Source organism: Morchella sextelata (assembly GCF_020137385.1).
Source record: "Morchella sextelata strain SCLS chromosome Unknown scls_26, whole genome shotgun sequence".
Taxonomy (NCBI): Eukaryota; Fungi; Ascomycota; class Pezizomycetes; order Pezizales; family Morchellaceae; genus Morchella; species Morchella sextelata.
The window spans coordinates 119,773-144,182 of NW_025408641.1; the positions used below are offsets into that span (position 1 = coordinate 119,773).

The 24,410-nt window shown below is 49.7% G+C and overlaps 8 protein-coding genes across 8 annotated transcripts; 3 read left to right on the forward strand and 5 right to left on the reverse strand.

Moving 5' to 3' along the window:
• Nucleotides 1–316: 316 nt before the first annotated feature.
• H6S33_008293 (uncharacterized protein) lies at nt 317–2,185 on the reverse strand (the record flags this gene model as incomplete). Its single annotated transcript, XM_044839864.1, has 1 exon — nt 317–2,185. A coding segment is annotated over one exon (1,869 nt), but the record flags the coding sequence as incomplete, so codon positions are not given.
• Nucleotides 2,186–3,020: 835 nt separating this feature from the next.
• Nucleotides 3,021–3,593, forward strand: H6S33_008294 (uncharacterized protein; the record flags this gene model as incomplete). Its single annotated transcript, XM_044839875.1, has 1 exon — nt 3,021–3,593. One exon carries the CDS (start codon nt 3,021–3,023, stop codon nt 3,591–3,593), a length of 573 nt encoding a protein of 190 aa, XP_044687839.1.
• An 894-nt stretch (nt 3,594–4,487) lies between these two features.
• On the reverse strand, nt 4,488–4,850 carry H6S33_008295 (uncharacterized protein; the record flags this gene model as incomplete). Its single annotated transcript, XM_044839886.1, has 1 exon — nt 4,488–4,850. A coding segment is annotated over one exon (363 nt), but the record flags the coding sequence as incomplete, so codon positions are not given.
• Nucleotides 4,851–5,126: 276 nt separating this feature from the next.
• Nucleotides 5,127–7,718, reverse strand: H6S33_008296 (uncharacterized protein; the record flags this gene model as incomplete). Its single annotated transcript, XM_044839897.1, has 2 exons — nt 5,127–6,490; nt 7,297–7,718. Coding segments are annotated over 2 exons (1,786 nt in total), but the record flags the coding sequence as incomplete, so codon positions are not given.
• Nucleotides 7,719–8,089: 371 nt separating this feature from the next.
• On the reverse strand, nt 8,090–8,506 carry H6S33_008297 (uncharacterized protein; the record flags this gene model as incomplete). Its single annotated transcript, XM_044839908.1, has 1 exon — nt 8,090–8,506. One exon carries the CDS (start codon nt 8,504–8,506, stop codon nt 8,090–8,092), a length of 417 nt encoding a protein of 138 aa, XP_044687842.1.
• Nucleotides 8,507–11,931: 3,425 nt separating this feature from the next.
• On the forward strand, nt 11,932–14,466 carry H6S33_008298 (uncharacterized protein; the record flags this gene model as incomplete). Its single annotated transcript, XM_044839919.1, has 1 exon — nt 11,932–14,466. The coding sequence occupies one exon, from the start codon at nt 11,932–11,934 to the stop codon at nt 14,464–14,466; it is 2,535 nt and encodes an 844-aa protein (XP_044687843.1).
• Nucleotides 14,467–14,486: 20 nt separating this feature from the next.
• H6S33_008299 (uncharacterized protein) lies at nt 14,487–15,488 on the forward strand (the record flags this gene model as incomplete). Its single annotated transcript, XM_044839927.1, has 1 exon — nt 14,487–15,488. One exon carries the CDS (start codon nt 14,487–14,489, stop codon nt 15,486–15,488), a length of 1,002 nt encoding a protein of 333 aa, XP_044687844.1.
• Nucleotides 15,489–23,008: 7,520 nt separating this feature from the next.
• Nucleotides 23,009–23,761, reverse strand: H6S33_008300 (uncharacterized protein; the record flags this gene model as incomplete). Its single annotated transcript, XM_044839928.1, has 1 exon — nt 23,009–23,761. The coding sequence occupies one exon, from the start codon at nt 23,759–23,761 to the stop codon at nt 23,009–23,011; it is 753 nt and encodes a 250-aa protein (XP_044687845.1).
• Nucleotides 23,762–24,410: the final 649 nt, after the last annotated feature.

Here is a 24,410-nt window from a genome sequence, read left to right on the forward strand (position 1 = left end):
TAAACATAGACTCAACAGACACCTTTCTACCAGAGGATTTCATTGTCCGAGTCTTGCTCAGGCTGTAAAACAAAATCTTCTGTAACCTCCGGGAGTACAACAAGTGGATCCTCTGCTACTACAGCAGCCACTTTAGCCTTCTTCTGAGAGTTGGACTTGCCATTCCCTCTCTTCCGCTTTTGTACTCTCACTGCTGCCACTCGGACAACAGTAGGTTCCTTGGACCAACAATCGGTCCATTTGTGTCTGGACTTGCCGCACTATTGCACAAGTCAGTCTATGCACTCTACCAATAGGGAGTACCGGAAGGTCATACCTTCAAGCATACTTCTGCTTTCCTTCTTTCTTCTAGAATATCCCCCGGGATACCCTTCAGTTCCACCGCTTTATCTTTAGGTCCAGGAGTCTTCTGAGGTCCGGAGGAGCTCGCAGCTTCTCTTTTCCTCTTAGGCTGCTGGTCCTTCTGAGCAGGAGGCTCCTTCTTGGTCCGAGGGTGCGCTTTCTCAGCTGCCATCCCTTGGTACCTCTCATGGGTGTGCCCTAACTCTCTTAGAGCAGCTATCCGCTCCATCAAGGACTTTGGCTTGGGATTAAAAAGAGCCCAACTCATGCCTAGGTCCGGGAGGAGGGAATTATGAATCTTATCATCCACCAACTGACCCTCATAGCCAGTCTTCCACATCAGCTGAATGATAGTATTCAGGAAGAGGTCTATTCCTCCTCGAGCTGTGTGGGTGAGGGTATTCCATTGGGCTACAGCATCATCTCTAGAGATGGCTTCACCGAAGGCAGCTCTAAAAGCATCCACAAAGGAATCCCAGCGCTTCCATCTCTGATCCAACTGCACTGACATCCCGGCAAGGCGGTTGGCGGAGGCTTGATCAATTGAATTGTGGTATGCCTCATACCATCGGATCGCTGCCTCACCTTCCATCAAGTTGCCTGCATATCGGATCTTAACCTCCTCAGAGGTAAAGGACAGGCTCTCAATGGAGAACACATTCTCACATTGCCGGATAAAGGTCTCCACTTGCTCCGCCTTGCCCTGGAACTTGGAAGGTGGTGGTGCCTTTGGTTCTCGAGCCCTGGTGGAAGTAGAAGGGGGAAAGGCGGCCGGAGGTCGGAACTGCTGGGACATCATAGCCAACAGATCCTTCTGCTGCTTTTCCAACTTCTTCTTAAAATATCTCCGCCAGGCTCTTCTATCCCCACCTTCTGGTTCCGAGTCTGAACTGTCTGAGTCTCCAGGAGCAGGAGCTTGGGCCGCGGGAGGTGGAGGGTTCTGATTCCCACCGCTTCCTCCCTGTGCCTGAGCTGGAGGGGGAGCGGCGGCCTGAGCAGGAGGGGCTACAGGTGCTACTGGTGCCGGGTTGCTAGCCAGTGGTGAAGTTGCTGCTGGTTGCGCGCCCCCAGACATGGTGAACCTTCCTGGGTTCCTGGCTAGTGGGCTGGGAGGTCCACGGCCTGCACCTGAGAAGAACTCTCCTTCATAGTCAAAGGATCGGTCAGCTCCTCCAAGGAGTGGATGTGTTCCACCGAAGCGGCTAGGTGGTAAAGGTGAAGCCCCCACCGCTGGCTGCACTATAGGGATAACTCTCCTAGTGGATCGGACTGGGAATGCTGCAAAGGGGCTAGTCTTCCGCTGCATTGTCCTGGTAGCTGCTCTGGAAGAGGATCTGGAGACAGGATTTGGTGCTGGAGTTGCTGGTCTACCCACCACCAGTCTTCCTTCATCAAGGGCTCTCTGTATCTCGGCCACAAAGTCTGGTGGAGTAGCCGGGTTTGTCCACTCAATCTCCATGGCATCGTTATTTAGTTCATCTCTCTCCACATACTTCCGAAGTTCTTCCTGAACAGAGTTGACCTCCATCCTCATGTACTCAAGAGCTTCTGCCATCAGAGCATTCTGTGCTGCCTGGCGCTCTTGTACAACGAGTAGGGCCTGACTGCCCCGGGTCAACTGATTCTGCAGGCTGTGCTGGAGGTAGGTCTGGAGCTCTGTGAAGAACTGTTGGACAGAAATCTCGTCGGTATCCTGCCAGGCAGGCTCACAGCCGGGAATGTAGGTCTGTAGAGCGGTCCTGGGCTTTTTGACAAGCTGTGTCTGCCCGGTGGCATCAAGCTGGAGGGGCACCGGCTGCCATTCAATCTGAAGGGGTGCATCTGGAGCCGAGAGGGCGAACATTTTTGTATAGAGGAAGAATAATCTGAAGGTGACTTGAGCCCTAAAGATTATCTGTAACGGGGGTCCTTTCTAAGAGAAATAGATTTGTATAGAATAGAGACGGCCGTGCAAGATAGACAATCAGGTTGCAGATTATTCAAAGATACTATCGCTAGAACTCAATAATCTTTAAGGGCTCTGCTACCGATAAGAACTTGTTTTTTCTGATGAAGACTCGAGAGAACAGGACTGAAGGGCGAGAATGAACCTGAGTACTTATACTCCGAAGGCCTCTATTCTCTGCTCCTAACTCCTTTTCTAAGTTCCGGTGGGCCTTCCCTCAGTACCGGAAACAATACCACCGCTACCCCGCTTTTCTCTAAGCGTCAGCAGGTGTTTCCGATACCCAAGGCAACCACCCTTAGTCAAAGCCTTTGTAACACCTGCAGCCTTGGTTGCCACACAACCGAGGACCTGCATGAATGAGCTGCTGCTCAGGTGTAAGCTTAATCATTGCTGTAGAGCTCTCGCTTATTGTAGACTTCCCTAGCATAGTCCCTGCCCTTCGGCGGACTTACAATGCTCAGAGGATATAGAGGATCACCGGGCAATCAGAGCTTCACTCTGGCCGATCTTCTAGACACTGGCGAGACATAGACTCGTCAGTCATTGCTCCCATGAATAGATCCCCTTCCTAGCGCCCGGAATGTAGTTACTCTAACAGCTGGTAGCTAACCACACTGCCGGTACTTGCATATCACCGTGCAACTGGCTTCTAACAATAACTCTCAGCATGTAACCGGGCCCTGTGTGTACTCATACACCAGACAGTTGAAATGGCTCCGTTACAGAGGTCATGGTATCTCAATGGGAATCTATCTGGCAGGCTATGAATGCCAGCTTGGGTAAAGCTAGATTAAGGATGGCCCGGTGGTATGATGCTCATGCCCTGGCACCGCCTGAAATCAAGCCCGGAGATGAAGTTATGTTGGACCGGCGCAATGTGCAAACAAAGCGGCCTTTGGGAAAACTGGATCAGAAGAAGATGGGACCCTTTAAGGTCTTAGAAGCTATTGGTACCCATGCCTACAAGCTCTCTCTTCCCCCCCAAATGGGAATCCACCCGGTCTTTCATGTCTCTCTTCTGGAACCTTACCGAGCACCGGTAGATCCTGAGAGAAGAGTTCCTGTACCGGAGCCGGAAGAGAGTGAAGGAGAACAGAACTGGGTTGTCCGAGAGGTATCTGATAGCCGGATCAATAAGAAAAGGAGACGAGTGGAATACCTAGTGCTGTGGGAAGCTTATGAAAACGAGGATGCTACATGGGAACCTTGGGAGCATCTCAAGAAGAGTGCTGAAGAAGCCCTTCGGGATTTTCATATGAGGTATCCTAAGAAACCCAAAGACAAGCGGATTGTTGGGGTGTAGATTATTTCCTTTTGGGTTTTCATTTCCTTGCATATCACGGAGTTTCTTGTCATATAGAATGAATGGTAATAGAATGGTTATAGATCTCGGAGACCAAGATCCTGGAAGAGGGGAGTGGTGTAACGGAGCCATTTCAACTGTCTGGTGTATGAGTACACACAGGGCCCGGTTACATGCTGAGAGTTATTGTTAGAAGCCAGTTGCACGGTGATATGCAAGTACCGGCAGTGTGGTTAGCTACCAGCTGTTAGAGTAACTACATTCCGGGTGCTAGGAAGAGGATCTATTCATGGGAGCAATGACTGATGAGTCTATGCCTCGCCAGTGACTAGAAGACCGGCCAGAGAGAAGCTCTGATTGCCCGGTGATCCTCTGTATCCTCGGAGCATTGTTTGTCCGCTGAAGCGGCAGGGACTATGCTAGGGAAGTCTACAATAAGCGAAAGCTCTACAGCAATCATTAAGCTTACACCTGAGCAGCAGCTCATTCATGCAGGTCCTCGGTTGTGTGGCAACCAAGGCTGCAGGTGTTACAAAGGCTTTGACTAAGGGTGGTTGCCTTGGGTATCGGAAACACCTGCTGACGCTTAGAGAAAAGCGGGGTAGCGGTGGTATTGTTTCCGGTACTGAGGGAAGGCCCACCGGAACTTAGTAAGGAGTAAGGAGCAGAGAATAGAGGCCTTCGGAGTATAAGTACTCAGGTTCATTCTCGCCCTTCAGTCCTATTCTCTCGAGTCTTCATCAAAAAGAAAAACCAAGTGATTATCGGTAGCAGAGCCCTTAAAGATTATTGAGTTCTAGCGATAGTATCTTTGAATAATCTGCAACCTGATTGTCTATCTTGCATGGCCGTCTCTATTCTATACAAATCTATTTCTCTTAGAAAGGACCCCTGTTACACCTCGTCCATTTCTATTTGTGGTTCCTTGTCAGTGAAGCATCGACTCTTGCAGTTCCTGCCATCGTAGGAAACTTCCCCATTTGCCCCTATAACCGGCTTATGTTCTTTCAACCACCAGTTTGGTAATATTGCATCGATGCCAGACAGAAGAGGGGCGATCTCGAATGATAGTTGCGTTTGATGCCCCTTTGACATTATAATTAATGGTTGTATAAAGGCGTGTCCCGTGCCCTTCATAACCTCTCCCGTAAATCCAAATACCCGGGCCGGGACGTCTCGTTTCACCTTCGGGACCTCAAAACTATCAACAAAAACAGCAGACAAAACAGGACCAGTTGGACCAGTATCCAACAACACCTTACAAGGTAAACATTTCTCCGCAAAACAAAGGAACTGATTAACGATAGGTCGAGGACCTGAATTGGTTCATCCAAAATTTTCTGTTTTTTCTCCGGTTGGGACGCTCTCCCTTCCTGCCTTTTTCTTTTCATATTTTTTTTGTTGTTTTCTGTCAGTGATAACATAGCAATCTGGGGATACTCCTGACCTGACTCATCAGAGTCCCCTTTTAAAAATCCTCGTCGAAATCCATCTCAGATTCCGATCCGCGTTCTCGCACAAACGCTTGCCCACTGGTGTACTCCGCAGCAGCCGTCGCAGCCGGCTTCCTAGCACGGTGCCTCATTCGCTTTCTCTGAGGTTGGGGTTCCGGTGGTTCCATATCGTGGTCGCCATCGTCGTCGCGGGTACGCTTTCGGGAGAAAGAGGAGATAGATGCACTGCTGTTAGCATCTGACCGACACCATTTCCAAAGATGACCCTTTCGGCCACATCGCACACAGACACCATCGGTCTTTCGCTGGTCTCGGACCGGGGGTGGAACTCCTTTGGTGGCTTCATGGTAGTCGTGGTATATTGGCTTATTCCCCGACTTATTCTTGCTGGTGCTCTTCTTATCTTGCCCCTTTTCTTTCTCCTCAGTCTGAGCCCTCCCCTTGATCTTAAACCCCTTTTCCTTCTGCCGCGAGTTCCCACCATGGTTCGACTCCTTTCCTCTCGACTCTGCTTTCCCCAACATTTTCATCTGCTCCTGATAAGCCTCGTGAGCCTTGCCGGCTCGTTCCAACTGTTGGATGTACTCGGAGTCGTCCTCGGTTGGATCGAAGCGTGAGTGGTGCTCCCGGATTTCATTTGGTAGCCCTTGGAGCAAGGCGGCGCGATAGGATGCTCCTTTCATCTGAGCATGCTGTTTCATGATCTCCATCCTCGTCAGATAGTCCCCGATGTTAGCAGAGTACTTGAACTGCTGCATCTTCATCGCGTTCTGCATAGCTTCCTGAGTGCTTAGGAAACGTTTTCTGATCTCCTGACGGAACCGAGTCCAAGTAGCGTAGTCTGCGGCTGCCGGACCTAGCATCTTGGTCTCGATATACTCCATAAACCATTCCTTTGCCAACCCACACGTATACGTTCCAGCGAACAGTACTCTGTTTTTGTCCGTTCGGAACTTCTTCGGTTTCTGCTCGAAGTAGATTTCGCACTCCATGAGCCAATGCCGCAGGTTATGCTTTCTGGCATTATCGAACTCAAAGGGTATTTTGGCGAGCGAATCTACCATATCTTCATCCTCAGGCGGCGCCGAATTCCGGTTCCCGCCTCGGTTCATTCTCCAATTCTTCCGACCATGCGACCATTCACTGTTATCGTCGTCATCGTCGTCGGAAGGCTCTGGATCTCCCCCAACATTTCCTCTTGGTGGGTTTCGGGGAGGTTGATTACCACCATTCCCTCCTACCGGAGCAGCTCCTACCGGTCGCCTGCCACTGTTTCCCTGCACTGGGCCGGCGTCCTCCGGTTGTTTGCCTCCATTTCCACCAACTGGGCCAGCTTCTTCTGGTTGCTTGCCATTCCCTGATGTTTGAGGGCCAGCATTTTGGGGGTTCTTGCCATTGCCAACAGGAACCGTTCGGGGTGCATTAGTGTAACGGGGGTCTCTTCTAAGAGAAATAAAATAAGATAGAATAGAGACGGCCGTGCAAGATAGACAATCAGGTTGCAGATTATTCAAAGATACTATCGCTAGAACTCAATAATCTTTAAGGGCTCTGCTACCGATAAGAACTTGGTTTTCTTTCTGATGAAGACTTGAGAGAACCGGACTCAAAGGCGAGAATGAACCTGAGTACTTATACTCCGAAGGCCTCTATTCTCTGCTCCTAACTCCTTTACTAAGTTCCGGTGGGCCTTCCCTCAGTACCGGAAACAATACCACCGCTACCCCGCTTTTCTCTAAGCGTCAGCAGGTGCTTCCGATACCCAAGGCAACCACCCTTAGTCAAAGCCTTTGTAACACCTGCAGCCTTGGTTGCCACACAACCGAGGACCTGCATGAATGAGCTGCCGCTCAGGTGTAAGCTTAATCATTGCTGTAGAGCTTTCTCTTATTGTAGACTTCCCTAGCATAGTCCCTGCCCTTCGGCGGACTTACAATGCTCAGAGGATATAGTGGATCACCGGACAATCAGAGCTTCACTCTGGCCGGTCTTCTAGACACTGGCGAGGCATAGACTCGTCAGTCATTGCTCCCATGAATAGATCCCCTTCCTAGCGCCCGGAATGTAGTTACTCTAACAGCTGGTAGCTAACCACACTGCCGGTACTTGCATATCACCGTGCAACTGGCTTCTAACAATAACTCTCAGCATGTAACCGGGCCCTGTGTGTACTCATACACCAGACAGTTGAAATGGCTCCGTTACAATTAGGATCTAAGGGAGCACTAGCCACGGAAGGTGCTACTGACAGATATTGCCGCAGTAGTTCCTCCATCTCGGCTATCCGTTGGTTTCTTATCTCATCGGACTGCTTGAATTGCGCAAACATAGCCCGTTGTTCCCCTTTCTCCTGCTCCCGCTCTTCTCGTGCCATCCTCAGTTGTCGCTCCGCCTCCAACAGTTGGTTCTGGGTAATCCGATGATTGCGATCCAGAACCTCGTGGTCGGCGGCTCCTGCGGCTTCATGCATTTGTTGGACATTGGTGACGAGCTCAAAGAGCGATTCGAGATGTTGTTTTTGGGCAATGGCTTCTTGCCGTACCTTCTTATCCAGGATTTGTCCACTCCCTTGGACTTGTTCCTGGAGGTTTTGTAGCTGCTGCCAAACGGCCTGTCCAGCTGAGCCAAGATACCTCATTTGCGCCTCATGGGTATCCAAAAACTCCTGCATGTTCCTATCACGGGGACTATAGGCGATAGACTGTGGTGCCAAGGAATACAACCTAGGTAGTAACGTAGACGTGGACGTAGACGTAAAGATATACTTTGACTATGGACTATGGGTGGCTCTACCTGGTATGATAAACCGGTTGAAGCCCTATGATGTAGTGCGAACAAAGAATAATATTCGTGGAATAAAATACAGAGGTTACATAAGGAAGAAAGAGAAGAAGGAAAACAGACAAAAGCACGAGACAACACCCCCTTATATATCCATCCATAATCCAACGATGACTAATACCTTCGCGTAACAGAAACCCAAAGAACATAACAGAAATCCCCATTACAAATCCTAATTCCACTGCACGATACCTCCTTCCCTCATCCCAGTTCATCACCTAGCCAAAATACGTAGCTGCCGTTACAGTTCCTCACGAACTGATCTTGAGCAGAGCGTTTTTTCGATTGCCTAGTTTGTGTGGAGGGTCCGCCCGTAAGTAGGGGGTTGTAAGGAACCATGGGCGAGGTATAAGCTGAGGGGTCGAGGGACATGGTTAGGTTCCCCGAGGGAAGGGACAGGCCTCGCGCAAGGGCGAGGGACGACGCAGTGGTGTACCCGAAGGCAGGGACAGAGGTCGGTACGCGGACAGAGGAGAGGACAGCGACGAAGGTCTGTACGAGGACAGAGGTAAGGGTCCGTACGAGGACGGAGATAACGGCGGTCGGCATGTTAACCGACCAGAACGAGGCGAGGAATAGAGAGGCGGCGAAGATCATAACAGCGAGCACGCCGGGCATAAGGGACAGCAGACGTAACGAGGACTGAGAGTAAAAGTAATGTATTGAAGCGAGGAGAATCCCCAAAGTAATAACCCACAGTAGAATACAAGATGTTGCGTAAGGAAAGAGAAGAAAACACAACAGAAGACCCGAGCAACTCTATATAGTAAAAAGATAACAACCGATTACTAATCCCATGGAACCTTCCAGAATTCCTAATAACTCCTACACTTGATATAGCCATATAGTTCGTAACAGGGGTCTGGGCTAGCAGCCCTTGTGTTACGGGCATGCCAAGTATTTACGGGAGTGAGAGAAAGGCTAGTAGATACCCCAATACCCTCTGTACGCTAATATCAACTCTTGACCACACTCGCGGAGTGTGGTGCGACCAAATTACGACCAAATACCCAGAGTCATAAAAAACACGTTTTCGACCCCAATAATAACCCCCGGAGCGTCAAACCGCCGGAGAGGAGTGTTTTGGTACCGGTGGATATATGAGGGACAGCTGGAATCAATCGGATCGAAGATCGGACCGCTCGGAGCGAATCGGCGCAAGCTGCCAGCCGACCAAGTACCTGTCGGCGGTACCTGTGGGCATGAGAGGACTCTGCTATGTGGGAAAGCGATGTGGGAAGAGGCCTGAGTAGGTAGCCTTGCCGTCCGAGACCTCCGAATAGCCGACGCTGACGATTATCCACCAGACGGCCGATGGGGAAGAAACATCGACAGGGAAACGTGCATCAGAGTGGATAAAAAGGTTGAGGGGTTTTAGCGGCTTTAGGAGTTTGGGTTACGGACTTAGGAGTTAAATGTTCTTGGTTGTTTTTCAGGGTCTCGGGCAGGACCCGAGTGTATGCTGTATTATTAGAAGACTGGGTCCTCGAGACATAAGCGAGGGATATAAATACTGTGTCATTCACTGACTAGCCAAACCATCATCGGCGAAATCAGAGTCTTAACAATATAAATCGTTGATACGCGAGTTACAACTTTATTTGACTATACTTTGGAATTACTTTACTCTATCGTGACTTCGAACTCTACCTGAACTATTACGTCGAAGACGGTCGAACATCAAACGCTAACTCTAGTGAATCTTTGTTGATAACGTAGCTCGCGGGGCCCGTATCGGATCGAGGAGAATCATACTCGACGTTGACTGAAGAGACCTTGGAGACTTCTACCTTTGTAGCTGTTAGCCGAACTCTGAGCTCTGCGTAGTGTACTCTTGTGGTCTGGTACGCATCCCTCACAGTATATTGTTACTCACAAGTTCACTTGGAGTAACGAAGTCACCTCAAAAAGGAAGAACTATCATCATTATCCCTTACCACAATGGCTGGCCGAAGGGATTATTTCGTAGACACCTCGGCCGTAACAGACGAGGCCGCAGAGGATGCTATGGTACTATCTGGGGCTGTTAGCCCCGACCCCCTACTCCAGGGAGGACCCTCTACACAAACTAGGTCAACGAGTAAACGCTCTGCTCAAGCCCAGTTTACGAGGTCCATGCAGGAGTTTTTGGATACCCATGAGGCACAAATGAGGTATCTTGGTACAGCTGGACAGGCCGTTTGGCAGCAGCTACAAAACCTCCAGGAACAAGTCCAAGGAAGTGGGCAAATTCTGGACAAGAAAGTACGACTAGAAGCCATCGCCCAGAAGCAACATCTCGAATCGCTCTTTGAGCTCGTCGCAAATGTTCGACAAGAATAGGAAGTCGCACGAGTCGCTGACCACGAGGTTCTGGACCGCAACTATCGAGTTACCCAGAACCAACTGCTGGAGGCGGAACGACAGCTGAGAATCGCAAGGGAGGAGCGAGAGCAGGAGAAAAGGGAACAGCGGGAACTGTTGGCACAATTCAAGCAGTCCGACGACGTAAGAAACCAACGAATAGCCGAGATGGAGGAACGTCTACGACAACATTTGTCGGTAGCACCCTCCATGGTGAGTATTCCCTTGGACCCTATTGCACCCCAAACGGTTCCTGTTGGCAATGGCAAGAACCCCGAAAACGCTGGCCCAGCAGGGGGAAACGCTGGTCCCGTAGGAGGAAATGGAGGCAGGCGACCGGAGGATGCCGGCCCAGTGCAGGGAAATAGTGGCAGGAAACCGGTGAGAGCTGCCCCCGTTGGCGGGAATGGTGGAAATCAACCTCCCCAGAACCCACCAAGAGGAAATGTTGGGGGAGACCCGGAACCTTCCGACGACGATGACGACGACAACAGTGAATGGTCACACGGTCGAAAGAACTGGAGAACGAACCGAGGCGGGAACCGGAATTCGGCGCCGCCTGAAGACGAGGATATGGTAGATTCGCTCGCCAAAATACCCTTTGAGTTCGATAATGCCAGGAAGCATAACCTGCGGCATTGGCTCATGGAGTGCGAGATCTACTTCGAGCAGAAGCCCAAGAAGTTCCGAACGGATAGGAACAAGGTACTGTTCGCTGGGACGTATACGTGTGGGTTGGCAAAGGAATGGTTTATGGAATATATCGAGACCAAGATGCTAGGACCGGCAGCCGCGGACTACGCTACTTGGACCCGTTTCCGTCAGGAGATCAGAAAACGCTTCTTAAGTACTCAGGAGGCTATGGAAAATGCGATGAAGATGCAGCAGTTTAAGTACTCTGCGAACATCGGAGACTACCTGACGAGGATGGAGATCATGAACCAGCATGCTCAGATGAAAGGAGCATCCTACCGTGCCGCCCTGCTCCAAGGGCTACCAAATGAAATCCGAGAACGCCACTCACGCTTCGATCCAACCGATTACGACTCCGAGTACATCCAACAGTTGGAACGAGCCGGCAAGGCTCACGAGGCTTATCAAGAGCAGATGAAAATGTTGGGGAAAGCGGAGTCGAGAGGAAGGGAGACGAATAATGGTGGGAACTCGCGGCAAAAGGAGAAGGGGTTTAAAATCAAGGGGAGGGCTCAGACTGAGGAGAAAGAAAAAGGGCAAGATAAGAAGAGCACCAGCAAGCACAAGTCGGGGAATAAGCCAATATACCACGACTACGACGAAGCCACCAAAGGAGTTCCACAGCCGGTCCGAGAGCAGCGAAAGACCGATGGAGCCTGTGTACGATGTGGCCGAAAGGGTCATCTTTGGAAATGGTGTCGTTCAGATGCTAACAGCAGTGCATCTATCTCCTCTTTCTCCCGAAAGCGTACCCGCGATGACGATGGCGACCACGATATGGAACCACCGGAACCCCAACCTCAGAGAAAGCGTATGAGGCACCGCGCTAGAAAGCCGGCTGCTACGGCTGCTGCTGAGTACACCAGTGGGCAAGCGTTTGTGCAAGAACGCGGATCGGAATCTGAGATGGATTTCGACGAGGATTTTTAAAAGGGGACTCGGATGAGTCAGGTCAGGAGTACCCCCAGATTGCTATGTTATCACTGACGGAAAACAACAAAAAAAATATGAAAAGAAAAAGGCAGGAAGGGAGAGCGTCCCGACCGGAGAAAAAACAGAAAGGTTTGGAGGAACCTATTCACGGTCCTCGACCTATCGTTAATCAGTTCCTTTGTTTTGCGAAAAAATGTTTACCTTGTAAGGTGTTGTTGGATACTGGTGCAACTGGTCCTGTTTTGTCTGCTGTTTTTGTTGATAGTTTTGAGGTCCCGAAGGTGAAACGAGACGTCCCGGCCCGGGTATTTGGATTTACGGGACAAGTTATGAAGGGCACGGGACACGCCTTTACACAACCATTAATTATAATGTCAAGGGGGCATCAAACACAGTTGTCATTCGAGATCGCCCCACTCCCACTTGGCATCGACGCGATACTACCGAACTGGTGGTTGAAAGAACACAAACCGGTTATAGAGGCAAATGGGGAAGTTTCCTACGATGGCGAGAACTGTAAGAGTCGATGCTTCACTGACAAGGAACCTCAAATAGAAATGGACGAGGGAGTACTAGACGATCCGGAGGCCCAATTCATCGGTAGTATTTGTCTTTTGGAAGATGAATCGGTTAACCTCCGCGAAACTCTTCCCTCTTGGCTCCATGGGTTCCTTAAAGTCTTCCTACCATCGGAAGCAGATAAATTACCACCGCATCGATCTTACGACCACGCGATAGATCTTGAACCGGGGAAGCAGCCACCATGGGGACCCGTTTACTCCCTATCCGAAGTCGAACTGAAGGTGCTTAGGGAGTACCTGGATAAAATGCTGCGATTGGGAAAGATTCAGCCGAGCAAATCCCCAGCAGGAGCCCCAATCCTATTTGTGAAGAAGAAGGACGGTAGTCTGCGACTTTGCGTTGACTACCGTGGACTTAACCGTGTGTCCATTAAGAACAGGTATCCGTTACCGCTTATGGACGAACTGCGAGATCGAGTGGCAGGCGCGGTTATCTTCTCGAAGATTGACCTGAAGGAAGGTTACAACCTCATCAGGATCAAAGACGGCGACGAGTGGAAGACAGCCTTCCGTACGCGGTATGGACATTTTGAGTACCTCGTCATGCCTTTTGGGCTGGCAAATGCGCCGGCGACCTTCCAGAACATGATGAATGATGCGCTGAGGGAATTCTTGGATCAAGGTGTAGTAGTATATCTTGATGATATCCTAATATATAGCAAGTCTCGAGAGGAGCACAGAGAGTTGGTCGGCAAAGTCCTTAGTAGGCTACAAGAATACAATCTGGTCGCCAAGCCGAAGAAATCGTTCTTCGAGCTCACCGAAATCGAGTTCCTCGGATACATCCTTGCCCCAGCAGGCGTCACCATGGCACTGGATAAGGTTATGTCTGTTACGAATTGGCAAGCCCCGCGCAGCGTTAAGGAAGTACAGATCTTCATGGGCTTTGCAAACTTCTACAGAAGGTTTATCCACAATTTCTCCGGGGTCTGTAAACCCATTACCGATTGTCTCAGGGGTGATGCTAAGAACTTTGTCTGGTCTATGATGGCCCAAGCAGCCTTCGAAAAACTCAAAACCCTGTTTACGTCTGCGCCGATCTTGGTACACTTCTCTCCAGATCGCCAGACTATCGTGGAAACGGACGCAAGTGATTTTGCTATCGCCGCAATTCTATCCCAGGTTATCGACGGAAAGACTCACCCCGTTGCCTTCTATTCTCGAAAGCTTAACCCAGCGGAACTCAACTACGATGTCTGGGATAAGGAGATGCTAGGAATCGTCTCAGCTTTTAAACAATGGCGTCACTACCTCGAAGGACCTAGCCGAACGGTCCTCGTCTACACGGATCACAAGAACTTGGAATATTTCTCAACGACCAAGGTTCTTAACCGACGACAGGCAAGGTGGGCTGAGTCTTTGGCAGAGTTTGACTTTAAAATTATTTACCGCCCGGGAATCAAAAATGGGAAGGCAGATGCACTATCGCGACGGCCGGAGTACCGTCCTGAAGGGGGAGGCACGCTTGGGAAACAGCCGATAGACAGGTTCTTTAAGCCCGGACAGTTGGCGGAGGAAGAGTTTGTGGTATCAGCGGTGTCGCTTGCCTCCAAGGGGGTGATTGACTGGTCTAAGAATTTTCTGGATCATGTCAGGCAGGCGGCATCGGGAGACCCGATATGGGTAGGATTGAAAGAGAGAGTTGAGCAAGGGGAGAAGCTGGGGGAATTGAAGGATATCACTGAGAAAGACGGACTACTCTTCTATAAGAACCGACTCTACATTCCGGCAGACGATCGTATCAAGATCCGAATTGCACAGTCAGAACACGATTCGAAGGTGGCAGGACACTTTGGACAAGATAAAACTTTGGAACTCATCACGCGCAACTTCTATTGGCCAAAAATGAACGAGTGGATTGACGATTACGTTCGGTCATGTGACGAGTGCCAGCGTAACAAACCCAGCCGCCATAAGAAATACGGTGCGCTTCTACCACTGTCCACGCCACATTCTGTCTGGCAATCGATATCATGGACTTCGTCGTGCAGTTACCGGAATCAAAGGGATATAACCAAATCTGGGTAGTAGTCGATAGGTTCTCGAAGATGTCGCACTTCATCCCCCTAGTAGCAGAAACGACCGCGCAGGATTTAGCGAAGATATTCCTTGGTCAAATCTGGCGACTCCATGGACTGCCTCTTGATATAGTTTGCGATAGGGACGCCAAATTTACTTCAAGCTTTTGGGCATCCCTTATGGAATTATTGGACGTGAGGATAAGAATGAGTACGGCTTTCCACCCTCAGACCGATGGGCAAACAGAACGGGTCAACCAAACCCTCGAGCACTACCTACGAGCGTTCTGCAATTACGAACAAGATGATTGGGCAGAGCTACTCCCGTTGGCGGAGTATGCTTACAACAACTCGGTTACCACCGCCACGGGCCAATCTCCGTTCTATACCAATTATGGTTACAACCCAAGAACCAACTGGCCGACGGAAGCTGAAGTGGTCAACCCAACCAGTGACCTGTATGCTCACTTCATCCGAGGAGTTCACGATTCTGCTCTCGCTCGCCTAACAGACACTAGGGAGAAGATGGGGAAATACTATGATCGGAAAAGGGACGAACCGCCTAACTTCAAGGTGGGAGATATGGTTATGCTCAATGCGACCAACATTAAGACTCGTCGCTCTACCAAGAAACTCGATCATAAGAAACTCGGCCCGTTCAAAATTGTCCGACTAGCCGGTAAACGAGCGTGCGAACTGGAACTGCCACCGCAAGTCAAAATCCATAACGTGTTCCATATCGAACTCTTGGAACGGTATCGACAGAGCAGTATCCCAGGCCGAGAACAACGTCCCCCAACTCCCGAAGAGGTCGATAAGGAAGGAGAGGTGCTGTACGAAGTGGAAACTATCGTGGGGAGTCGGAAAAGCAGAAGAGGATTAGTGGAATACCTGGTGAAATGGCGGGGCTATTCGATGAGTGACTGTACGTATCAAGTCATGAACGCTATGGATGAGGAAGTACTTGACCTTGTCCGCGAGTTCCATCGAAGGAACCCCAAGGCCGTGAAGGACCAACGCCTGATACTATAGAGGTATCCTACGGGGCTAAGTCCTTCCCCTCCACAGACACCGCGGGTGATATGTGGAGCAGGTTTACTGGAACCATAGTCGGTCAGAAGATGTCCCGAGACGTGACACCCTGGAAGGGGGGTGAGCTGTTACGGGCATGCCAAGTATTTACGGGAGTGAGAGAAAGGCTAGTAGATACCCCAATACCCTCTGTACGCTAATATCAACTCTTGACCACACTCGCGGAGTGTGGTGCGACCAAATTACGACCAAATACCCAGAGTCATAAAAAACACGTTTTCGACCCCAATAATAACCCCCGGAGCGTCAAACCGCCGGAGAGGAGTGTTTTGGTACCGGTGGATATATGAGGGACAGCTGGAATCAATCGGATCGAAGATCGGACCGCTCGGAGCGAATCGGCGCAAGCTGCCAGCCGACCAAGTACCTGTCGGCGGTACCTGTGGGCATGAGAGGACTCTGCTATGTGGGAAAGCGATGTGGGAAGAGGCCTGAGTAGGTAGCCTTGCCGTCCGAGACCTCCGAATAGCCGACGCTGACGATTATCCACCAGACGGCCGATGGGGAAGAAACATCGACAGGGAAACGTGCATCAGAGTGGATAAAAAGGTTGAGGGGTTTTAGCGGCTTTAGGAGTTTGGGTTACGGACTTAGGAGTTAAATGTTCTTGGTTGTTTTTCAGGGTCTCGGGCAGGCCCCGAGTGTATGCTGTATTATTAGAAGACTGGGTCCTCGAGACATAAGCGAGGGATATAAATACTGTGTCATTCACTGACTAGCCAAACCATCATCGGCGAAATCAGAGTCTTAACAATATAAATCGTTGATACGCGAGTTACAACTTTATTTGACTATACTTTGGAATTACTTTACTCTATCGTGACTTCGAACTCTACCTGAACTATTACGTCGAAGATGGTCGAACATCAAACGCTAACTCTAGTGAATCTTTGTTGATAACGTAGCTCGCGGGGCCCGTATCGGATCGAGGAGAATCATACTCGACGTTGACTGAAGAGACCTTGGAGACTTCTACCTTTGTAGCTGTTAGCCGAACTCTGAGCTCTGCGTAGTGTACTCTTGTGGTCTGGTACGCATCCCTCACACCTTGATATTACCATAGAGTCTTCCCCTCCGGCCTCCTCAGTTACGGCCGAGGTATCTATGAAATAATTATCCCTTCGGGTAGTCATTGTGATAGGGGATAATGACGATAGTTCTTTTCTTTGAGGTGACTTCGTTACTCCAAGTGAACTTGTGAGTAACAATATACTGTGAGGGATGCGTACCAGACCACAAGAGTACACTACGCAGAGCTCAGAGTTCGGCTAACAGCTACAAAGGTAGAAGTCTCCAAGGTCTCCTCAGTCAACGTCGAGTATAAATCTCCTTGATCCGATACGGGCCCCGCGAGCTAGGTTATCAACAAAGATTCACTAGAGTTAGCGTATAGAATTCGACCGTCTTCGACGTAATAGTTCAGGTAGAGTTCGAAGTCACAATAGAGTAAAGTAATTCCAAAAGTATAGTCAATAAAGTTGTAACTCGCGTATCAAGGATTTGTATTGTTAAGACTCTGATTTCGCCGATGATGGTTTTTGTAACGGGGACTATGGGCGTAGGAACTATGAAGCCAAGGAATACAACCGAGGCGAAGACGTGGACGTAGGAGGTTCGTGGGCTATGGACTATGGGGCCGAAGGGTACACCTAAGGCAAGAACGGGGACTGTGGACTATGGACTATGGATGGTTGTACCTGGTCTAGTATACCGGGTAAACCCTATGACGTAGCGCAAACCAAATAGTATTCGTTACTGTAAAGTACAGAAGAAGAAGAAGAAACTTATATTGCTTTGAAGTACAAGACTTATCGCACGCCGACCCAATCCGCCTAAAACACAAACCGAACCGAACAAAAGAAAGAAAGAAAGAAAAGAAAACAACAAACGCAAACGCAAACGAACAAGAACAAGAACAAAACAAGCACAAGCGAGCACGAACAGTAACGAGGAAATTCCAGAACAATACTCGACCAGAAAACCCAACGACAAGGAGAAATAACATGTCTCAGCGGAATCGAGCGCTGGACCCATCAAAACAGAACATAAAAACAAATTTAAAGAGTAAAAGGAAACTGCCCTTCCTAATCCCGTCCCTAATCATTTTCTTCCATCCCCTCTTCTAGGTCCGCCTCCGCCTCCGCCGACTCGTACCATTTCGAGAGTTGAGATTGTTTTGCAAATTGTAGGATGAGGTCCGTTCTCAGGTTTGTAAACATCCAGTTTTCCCAGGTCATCGCTCCGGGGATCTTCTCTATCAGGGGGGTGCGGATTCGAGCCCACGCCGGGCATTCCATGAGTATGTGTTTCGCTGAGTTTTCCATACCACACTGGCATGGTTCGGGGTCTGTATATACTGCGTGTTTGTCGATTCGGGTGGTTTGGCACCGGATTCGAAATACTTTTTTTGCTTCCGTAAGTGTGAGTTTCGCTATCTTGGGAGGGGGGCGGAATTCCCCCCGGTGGTGGTAGTTCAGTATTGATTGTTTGTTCCATTCTTCCAACAGGTGGTCGCGTAGTAGTTTATTCTGGTTCCACTTATCTCTTGCATTTCCGGGGGTCTGGTATGGGAGTAGTAGGGAAGCGATTCGGTGTAGGCCTGTTCCTTTGATATTTGCTTCTTTGTAAGGGAGGAGCTCGATCAGGGATTCATTGTTGGGGTGGGTTGCCTCGGAGCAGAGTATTCTGGTTCCGTACTTTCTTGAGCGATATGTCAGGAGGTGTTCTAAGGGGGGTAGGCCTGCTTCTCGAAGGAGTTTAGCTCTTTTGGTCCATCGTGGTAGGCCGGTGATGATCCGGGCCGCTTCATTATATAGTGGTTCGAGGGATCTTATAATGTGGTCTGCGCCAGTCCACCAAGCCTCGGATCCGTAGAGTAGGCTTGGGAGGAAGCCTTGTGTTATGATATGATGGATTGTTTTGACCGTTATGCCTGGCAAGCGGGCTGTGTATCGAATCTGGTGGAGGGCTTTAAGGCCTTTTGCGATCGCTGCTTCGATGTGGGGCCGGAAGGAGAGGGTCGGATCTATCCAGACTCCTACATATTTCAGTCTTTCCTTGGGGTGTATATTGATATTGTTAACTTTGACCGGAAGTCGTGGTTGTTGTGTGGATGATGAGGTGGGCCGGAAGAAGATCAGGTCGGATTTATCCGGGTCGTATTTAATTTGGAGTGGCTCAGCTTTTATTAGTCTCTCTCTCATTCGTTCCTCCATTCTCTTGATTGTGAAGCCTGGTGTTTTGGATATTTGTACCAGCGCGTCGTCATCGATGTAAGTAGTGTCCATCTCTTTCGGGCTGCTTGTTGGGTCCAGGATTACTCCAGCATAGATCATAAATAGCACCGGGGACATGGGGCTACCTTGCGGCACTCCAGAATCATAGGGCTGTGGCTCCTCTAGCTCATGGTTGAATTGAAACTGTAGTTTTCTGCCGGTATTGAATTCCTTGCACCATTCTGTTAAGTAGGTAGGGAATTTTTGTTGTTGCATGATTTCCGCGAGGATTAGGTGGTCAACGCAGTTAAATGCTCCTTGGATATCATTGGTTAGGATCGCTGATCTGTCTCGCCGAGCGACTCCGGTACTGTTTTTCAGTAGTAGGTTTTGTTGTATTGGCGTTAAGGTTCTCAGCAGGGCGTCGATTGCCAAGATGGTTGGTCTTCCTCCAAATTGATTCGCTGAGAGTGTGCCTAGAATTTCTCCAGCGGTGCAGAGTCTTTGGGTCACTATCTTCTCCAGGATTTTGCTGAAACATTGTAGAAGGGAAATGGGCCGGTAGGCTTTCGCTTCATGGTAGTTTGCTTTACCGGGTTTCGGGATCGGGATACACTTAGCTATTTTCCATTCCGCTGGGTGTACACCGTGCCGGAGCATGGCGGAGAACATGTCTTGGATTAGAGTTGTATTTGCTCTGACTATTGCTTTAATAAAGGTATAAGGGATGCCATCCGGGCCGGTCGCCGAGTGCACTGGACAGGAGTCGATTGCTTTATTAAGTTCTTCGGGGGTGACTATGTCGAAGGTGTTGCTAAGGTCAAAAGAAGGGGGTCTAATGTTCAAGGGGGGATGGTCGGGGGACGTCCATTTCGAGGGGAAAAGTTGGGCTCTTAGAGCTTGACACTTCTCCGCGAACGTTTCTTCACCTTGTATAGTTGGTATGATTGTGTCTCGTCTCCTTCCCGCGCTTAGGATTCTCCAGACTTCACTACCTTTCGCCTCGTTCATCGTCTTTTCCCGCTGATCCGCTTTTGCTTTCCGGATCATGACTGTCCATTCTCTGCAAGCCTTCCGGTGTTCCCCCACGTGATTGGGTTTCCTTGTGTTCCTCGCCTTCCTTTCTGCTGCATTTACCCTTGCCTTCATTTGTTTCATTTCATCTGACCACCAGGAGTTGGCTCTTACCCCCTCCTTCGAGAGCGGTGTTACTATGCTGACTGTTGACCTGACCAGTTCTAGAAAGAAATCGACAGTCTGTTCCGTAAGTTCCTTGGTTTCCCATGCCTCTGCAGGGATGGAAATGTTTGACATGTGGTTTTCCAATAGCTTCCAGTCTGTTTGTCGCCACATTCGTCTTGGTACAAAAGGTGGTTTCTCCAGGTGTAAGTGAACGGAGGTTCTCCCATGGTCTGAGCCCGCTCCGTAGGGTTCAGTGCTCCATCGTAGGTTGTGATCGAGTATTGGGCCTTTTACAAATGTAAGGTCGATGGTTGTGGGCCTTTTCCCTCTGTCTCTGGGGAAATGCGTAAAGACGCCTGGTTCGTTCAGGAGGGTCAGTTTCTGTCGGGTTATCCATCGTTTTAGCCGTGCACCATTGACGCGGTCTGCTCGAATGTTGTTTCTGTATTCATGTGAATTTACTCCGTACCACATTTGATGGTGGCAGTTGAAGTCTCCCATTACTAGACAATTATCAAGGGTTTGGATTGTACTTGCTATTTGAGCGAAGGGGCCACTTCGGCCTGGGGAGTATATGTTTAGGATTTGGGTTTTCTTGTTCTGGATTTCTACCGTAATTGATACTATGAAATTATCGTGTGTGTAGTGGTGTTTTGGTTTAAGGTTGGCATGTTTGCGGACGTATGTTGCGCATTTTGTATTGGTGTTGCTGGCTGTAAAATTATAAAAGAGATTTGATTCTGGTGGGTATCCCTCTGCTGAGGTCCATGGTTCTTGTAATAATAGGAAATAAATACTAGAGTCCGTTTCCGCTTCTTCTACCGCCGCCCTGGTAATAAGTTCGCTCCGTGCACAATTGAGTTGGTGTGCGAGCGAGGTGGTTCGAGGCCTAAGCATTATTTGTCATGGGTTGGTCGTCTTCGGGAACGGGTGTGGCTCCGACTGGGGCGGTGGCTGGTACTTGAACTATCGGAAGCAACTCTTGGACGGGTGCTGCCGGTGGGTCTTGAGCGGGTGGGGCGTTTTCCTTTCCTTTGTTCAGGAATCGGCGTTTGACTCTTTCGGGGCATGCTGGGTCGGAGGCCTTATGGATTCCTTTACAGTTCAGACATCTGATTGGGGTGTGGGTGCATCTATATCCTCCCTGGCATTGATTGCATGGGTGGAAGCTGGTGAGGTGATCTCCGGCACAGTGACCGCATCTCCCATTGTTTTTGCATTTCTCCTGACGGTGACCGTATTCGAGGCACTTCGCGCACTGGGTGTCTGGGAAGGTCGGGAGGAAGGCCTCGATGTGGCAGCTTCGGTTGAAGAGAGATAGGAATTTAACTCCTAGTGTTTCCATTGTAATTTGTCCTGGGAGCGCGATGACCATTGATGAGTGCGTTTTTTCCATTCGAGTTTCTGCCCTGGAGATCCAGCGGGGAACCTGGGCAAGTTGGAAGTTCTCTCCGTAGTTGCTTCTGATTTCTGATGCTACCAATTGTCCCGCCTCAATGCCCTCCCCGACCGTTGTGGGGATTCCATGGAGGAGAAACTTTGACCATTTTGAGTTTGCGCGGATGACAGCGACCGGTACCTGTAGGGTGAGGAGGGCCTCCTCAATTTCTTTGGCATATTCCATTGCCTTTGTTGCAGGAGTGACGAATTTTGTTTCCAGGATGAAGTTGTCCTTGGGTGTCCTTCTTGCCGAGATGAAATGGCATGACTCGTCCTGGATTCTTGCGTTGACGAGGGTCCTGATCTCGAGGGGTTAACGTCGGATGGGGCAGTAGTTTCAACAATGATCTCCCTGTTGATTTTGGTGTACTCTGGTTTGAAGAGGGGGTCCGCTTTTGGCTTTGCGGACTTCTTTTTCCTCTCGATGACCTGGAAGTTTCCTTGGGCAGGACCGGGTGCCGAGGCCACGGCGGCCCAGGTGCCTGCCTTCCATCTACGAGGTGGGGCTTGTTGGGGGGGTGCGGGTGGGGGGGCCTGAGGAGCTGCCTGTGGCGCTGCTTGGGGAACTGTTTGTGGGACCGCTGGAGGGGGCATTCTCTGTCCTTGCGGTTGTTGTGGTTTTCGCTGTTGTTGCTGTTGTTGCTGTTGCGGTTGCTGCGGTTGCTGCGGTTGTGGTTCTTTGTTGAGGAGCGCGTGGATTGCCGAATGCATATTGGTGATCATGCTTGTCTGCGCCTCGATTTGATGTCTCAGTGTGTCCACTGTTCTCCGGAGTGTAGTCGTTTGCTCTTCGAGGATTTCAATCCTGTCGGAGGGTGGGCAGATCCGGCTGGTGGCATGTCTGATGGCCCAGGTAATGTAGTTCAGGTCCGTCTGGGTGTGAGTGTCTTGGGGGACAATGCTCGGGTAGAGGTAGTCGACTCTCGGTTGGTAGGGGTCGTTGTAGTCGGATTCTGTTGCAAAGGTCGAGGAGAATTCCTGTTCCTGAGCTCCGGATGGGGTTGGGTCGGGAACCTGAGTGTTCCTGATCTGCGAGGGGGCTGTCCCTTGCTGGGAAGACTGGGTGAAAAAGGACTGGAGCGAAGCTTGCTGCGACATAACTGAATGTCCAGTTCTCCTGGCGGCGTAAAGTGAAGTTTCGGATAGGTTTCTTTTCCTTCCCTTTGGGAGGTCAAGGCTGGAGAATTCTTCGCTAGAAGCCAGTTTTCGTAGGTTTCTTTCGCTTGGAACAACAAGACGCGACCGTACGATCGGGGACGAAGTGGCTCAACCTGGTATGGTATACCAGGGTAAACCGAGGGGAGTAAAGTAAAGTGTTTTTGAAGCGAGGTTTGTTATCAGGGAGTTTTTGCGAGCTGGAGGCGAGCAAGTAAATACAGAGGTTGCATAAAGAGAAAAGGAAAGGAAAGAAAACAGAAGAAAGCCGAGACAACGCCCCTTTATATATCCAGACCCCAACCCACAATGACTCATCTTCTCGCGTAACAGAAACAGAAAGAACATAATAGAAACTCGCTTAACAAATCCCACACACAAACTACACAATCCTTCCTTTACATACTCTGACACTTCGCATAACCGAAACATATGGCTGCCTTTACAGACCACTCCCCCCTCTAAGGCCTACCTCCTGGTAGGCTTAGGTTTCCGTGGGTAACGTTCGTGAAATCGTTCAACAATATCGGGCGAATGTTCGACGTCTGACAATGGTTGCCAAGAAGTTTCATTATACCCGACATACTTTACTAGATATTCGAATCTCCCCCGGCGCTTCCTCGAATCCAAAATATCTTCAACCTCCCACTCCTCTTGTCCTTCGATTTCAATTGGGGGTGGAGGTAGTTGTTCCTGACCGGGCAAGGGATCATTGGCTGCGGGCGACAATAACGAAACGTGGAATACCGGATGTATTTTCATCGAACGAGGAAGTTCTAATTCATAGGCATAGGGATTGACAATTCGTTTCACAACATACGGTCCAATACGTTTCCAATCGAATTTTTTCGAGGGTCGTTTCGTCAGGACATGGCGTGTCGACAGGAAGACTTTATCTCCCACACGGTAGTGAGGGGCCGGAATCCGATTCATATTGGCCGACTCTTCTTGAATCCTTTGTGCTCGGAACATCTCATTTCGTAAGAAGTCGATGATACCCTTCATTTCTCGGGCGATGCTATTAGCTTGATCTTCCGCCGTCGTTCTACCATGTTCCAAAGGTCCAAATGTCATCCTGGGATTCCTTCCCAAATTAGCATAAAAGGGGGAAACTTTTGTTGTTTCGGAAACGTGGTTATTGGTTGCAAATTCAGCCATCGGTAACCATCGGACCCAGTCATCTTGTTGATAGGAAATATAGCTTCGAAGGTATTGTTCCATTATAGCATTGATTCTTTCTGTCTGTCCAGCTGTTTGGGGGTGGAACGCAGTAGAGAATTTTGGCGAGATTTCCAATCGATGTAACGGGGGTCCCTTCTAAGAGAAATAGAATAGATAGAATAGAGACGGCCGTGCAAGATATACAATCAGGTTGCAGATTATTCAAAGATACTATCACTAGAACTCAATAATCTTTAAGGGCTCTGCTACCGATAAGAACTTGGTTTTTTCCTTTCTGATGAAGACTGGGGAGAACAGGACTGAAGGGCGAGAATGAACCTGAGTACTTATACTCCCAAGGCCTCTATTCTCTGCTCCTAACTCCTTTACTAAGTTCCGGTGGGCCTTACCTCAGTACCGGAAACAATACCACCGCTACCCCGCTTTTCTCTAAGCGTCAGCAGGTGTTTCCGATACCCAAGGCAACCACCCTTAGTCAAAGCCTTTGTAACACCTGCAGCCTTGGTTGCCACACAACCGAGGACCTGCATGAATGAGCTGCTGCTCAGGTGTAAGCTTAATGATTGCTGTAAAGCTTTCGCTTATTGTAGACTTCCCTAGCATAGTCCCTGCCGCTTCAGCGGACAAACAATGCTTAAAGGATACAGAGGATCACCGGACAATCAGAGCTTCACTCTGGCCGGTCTTC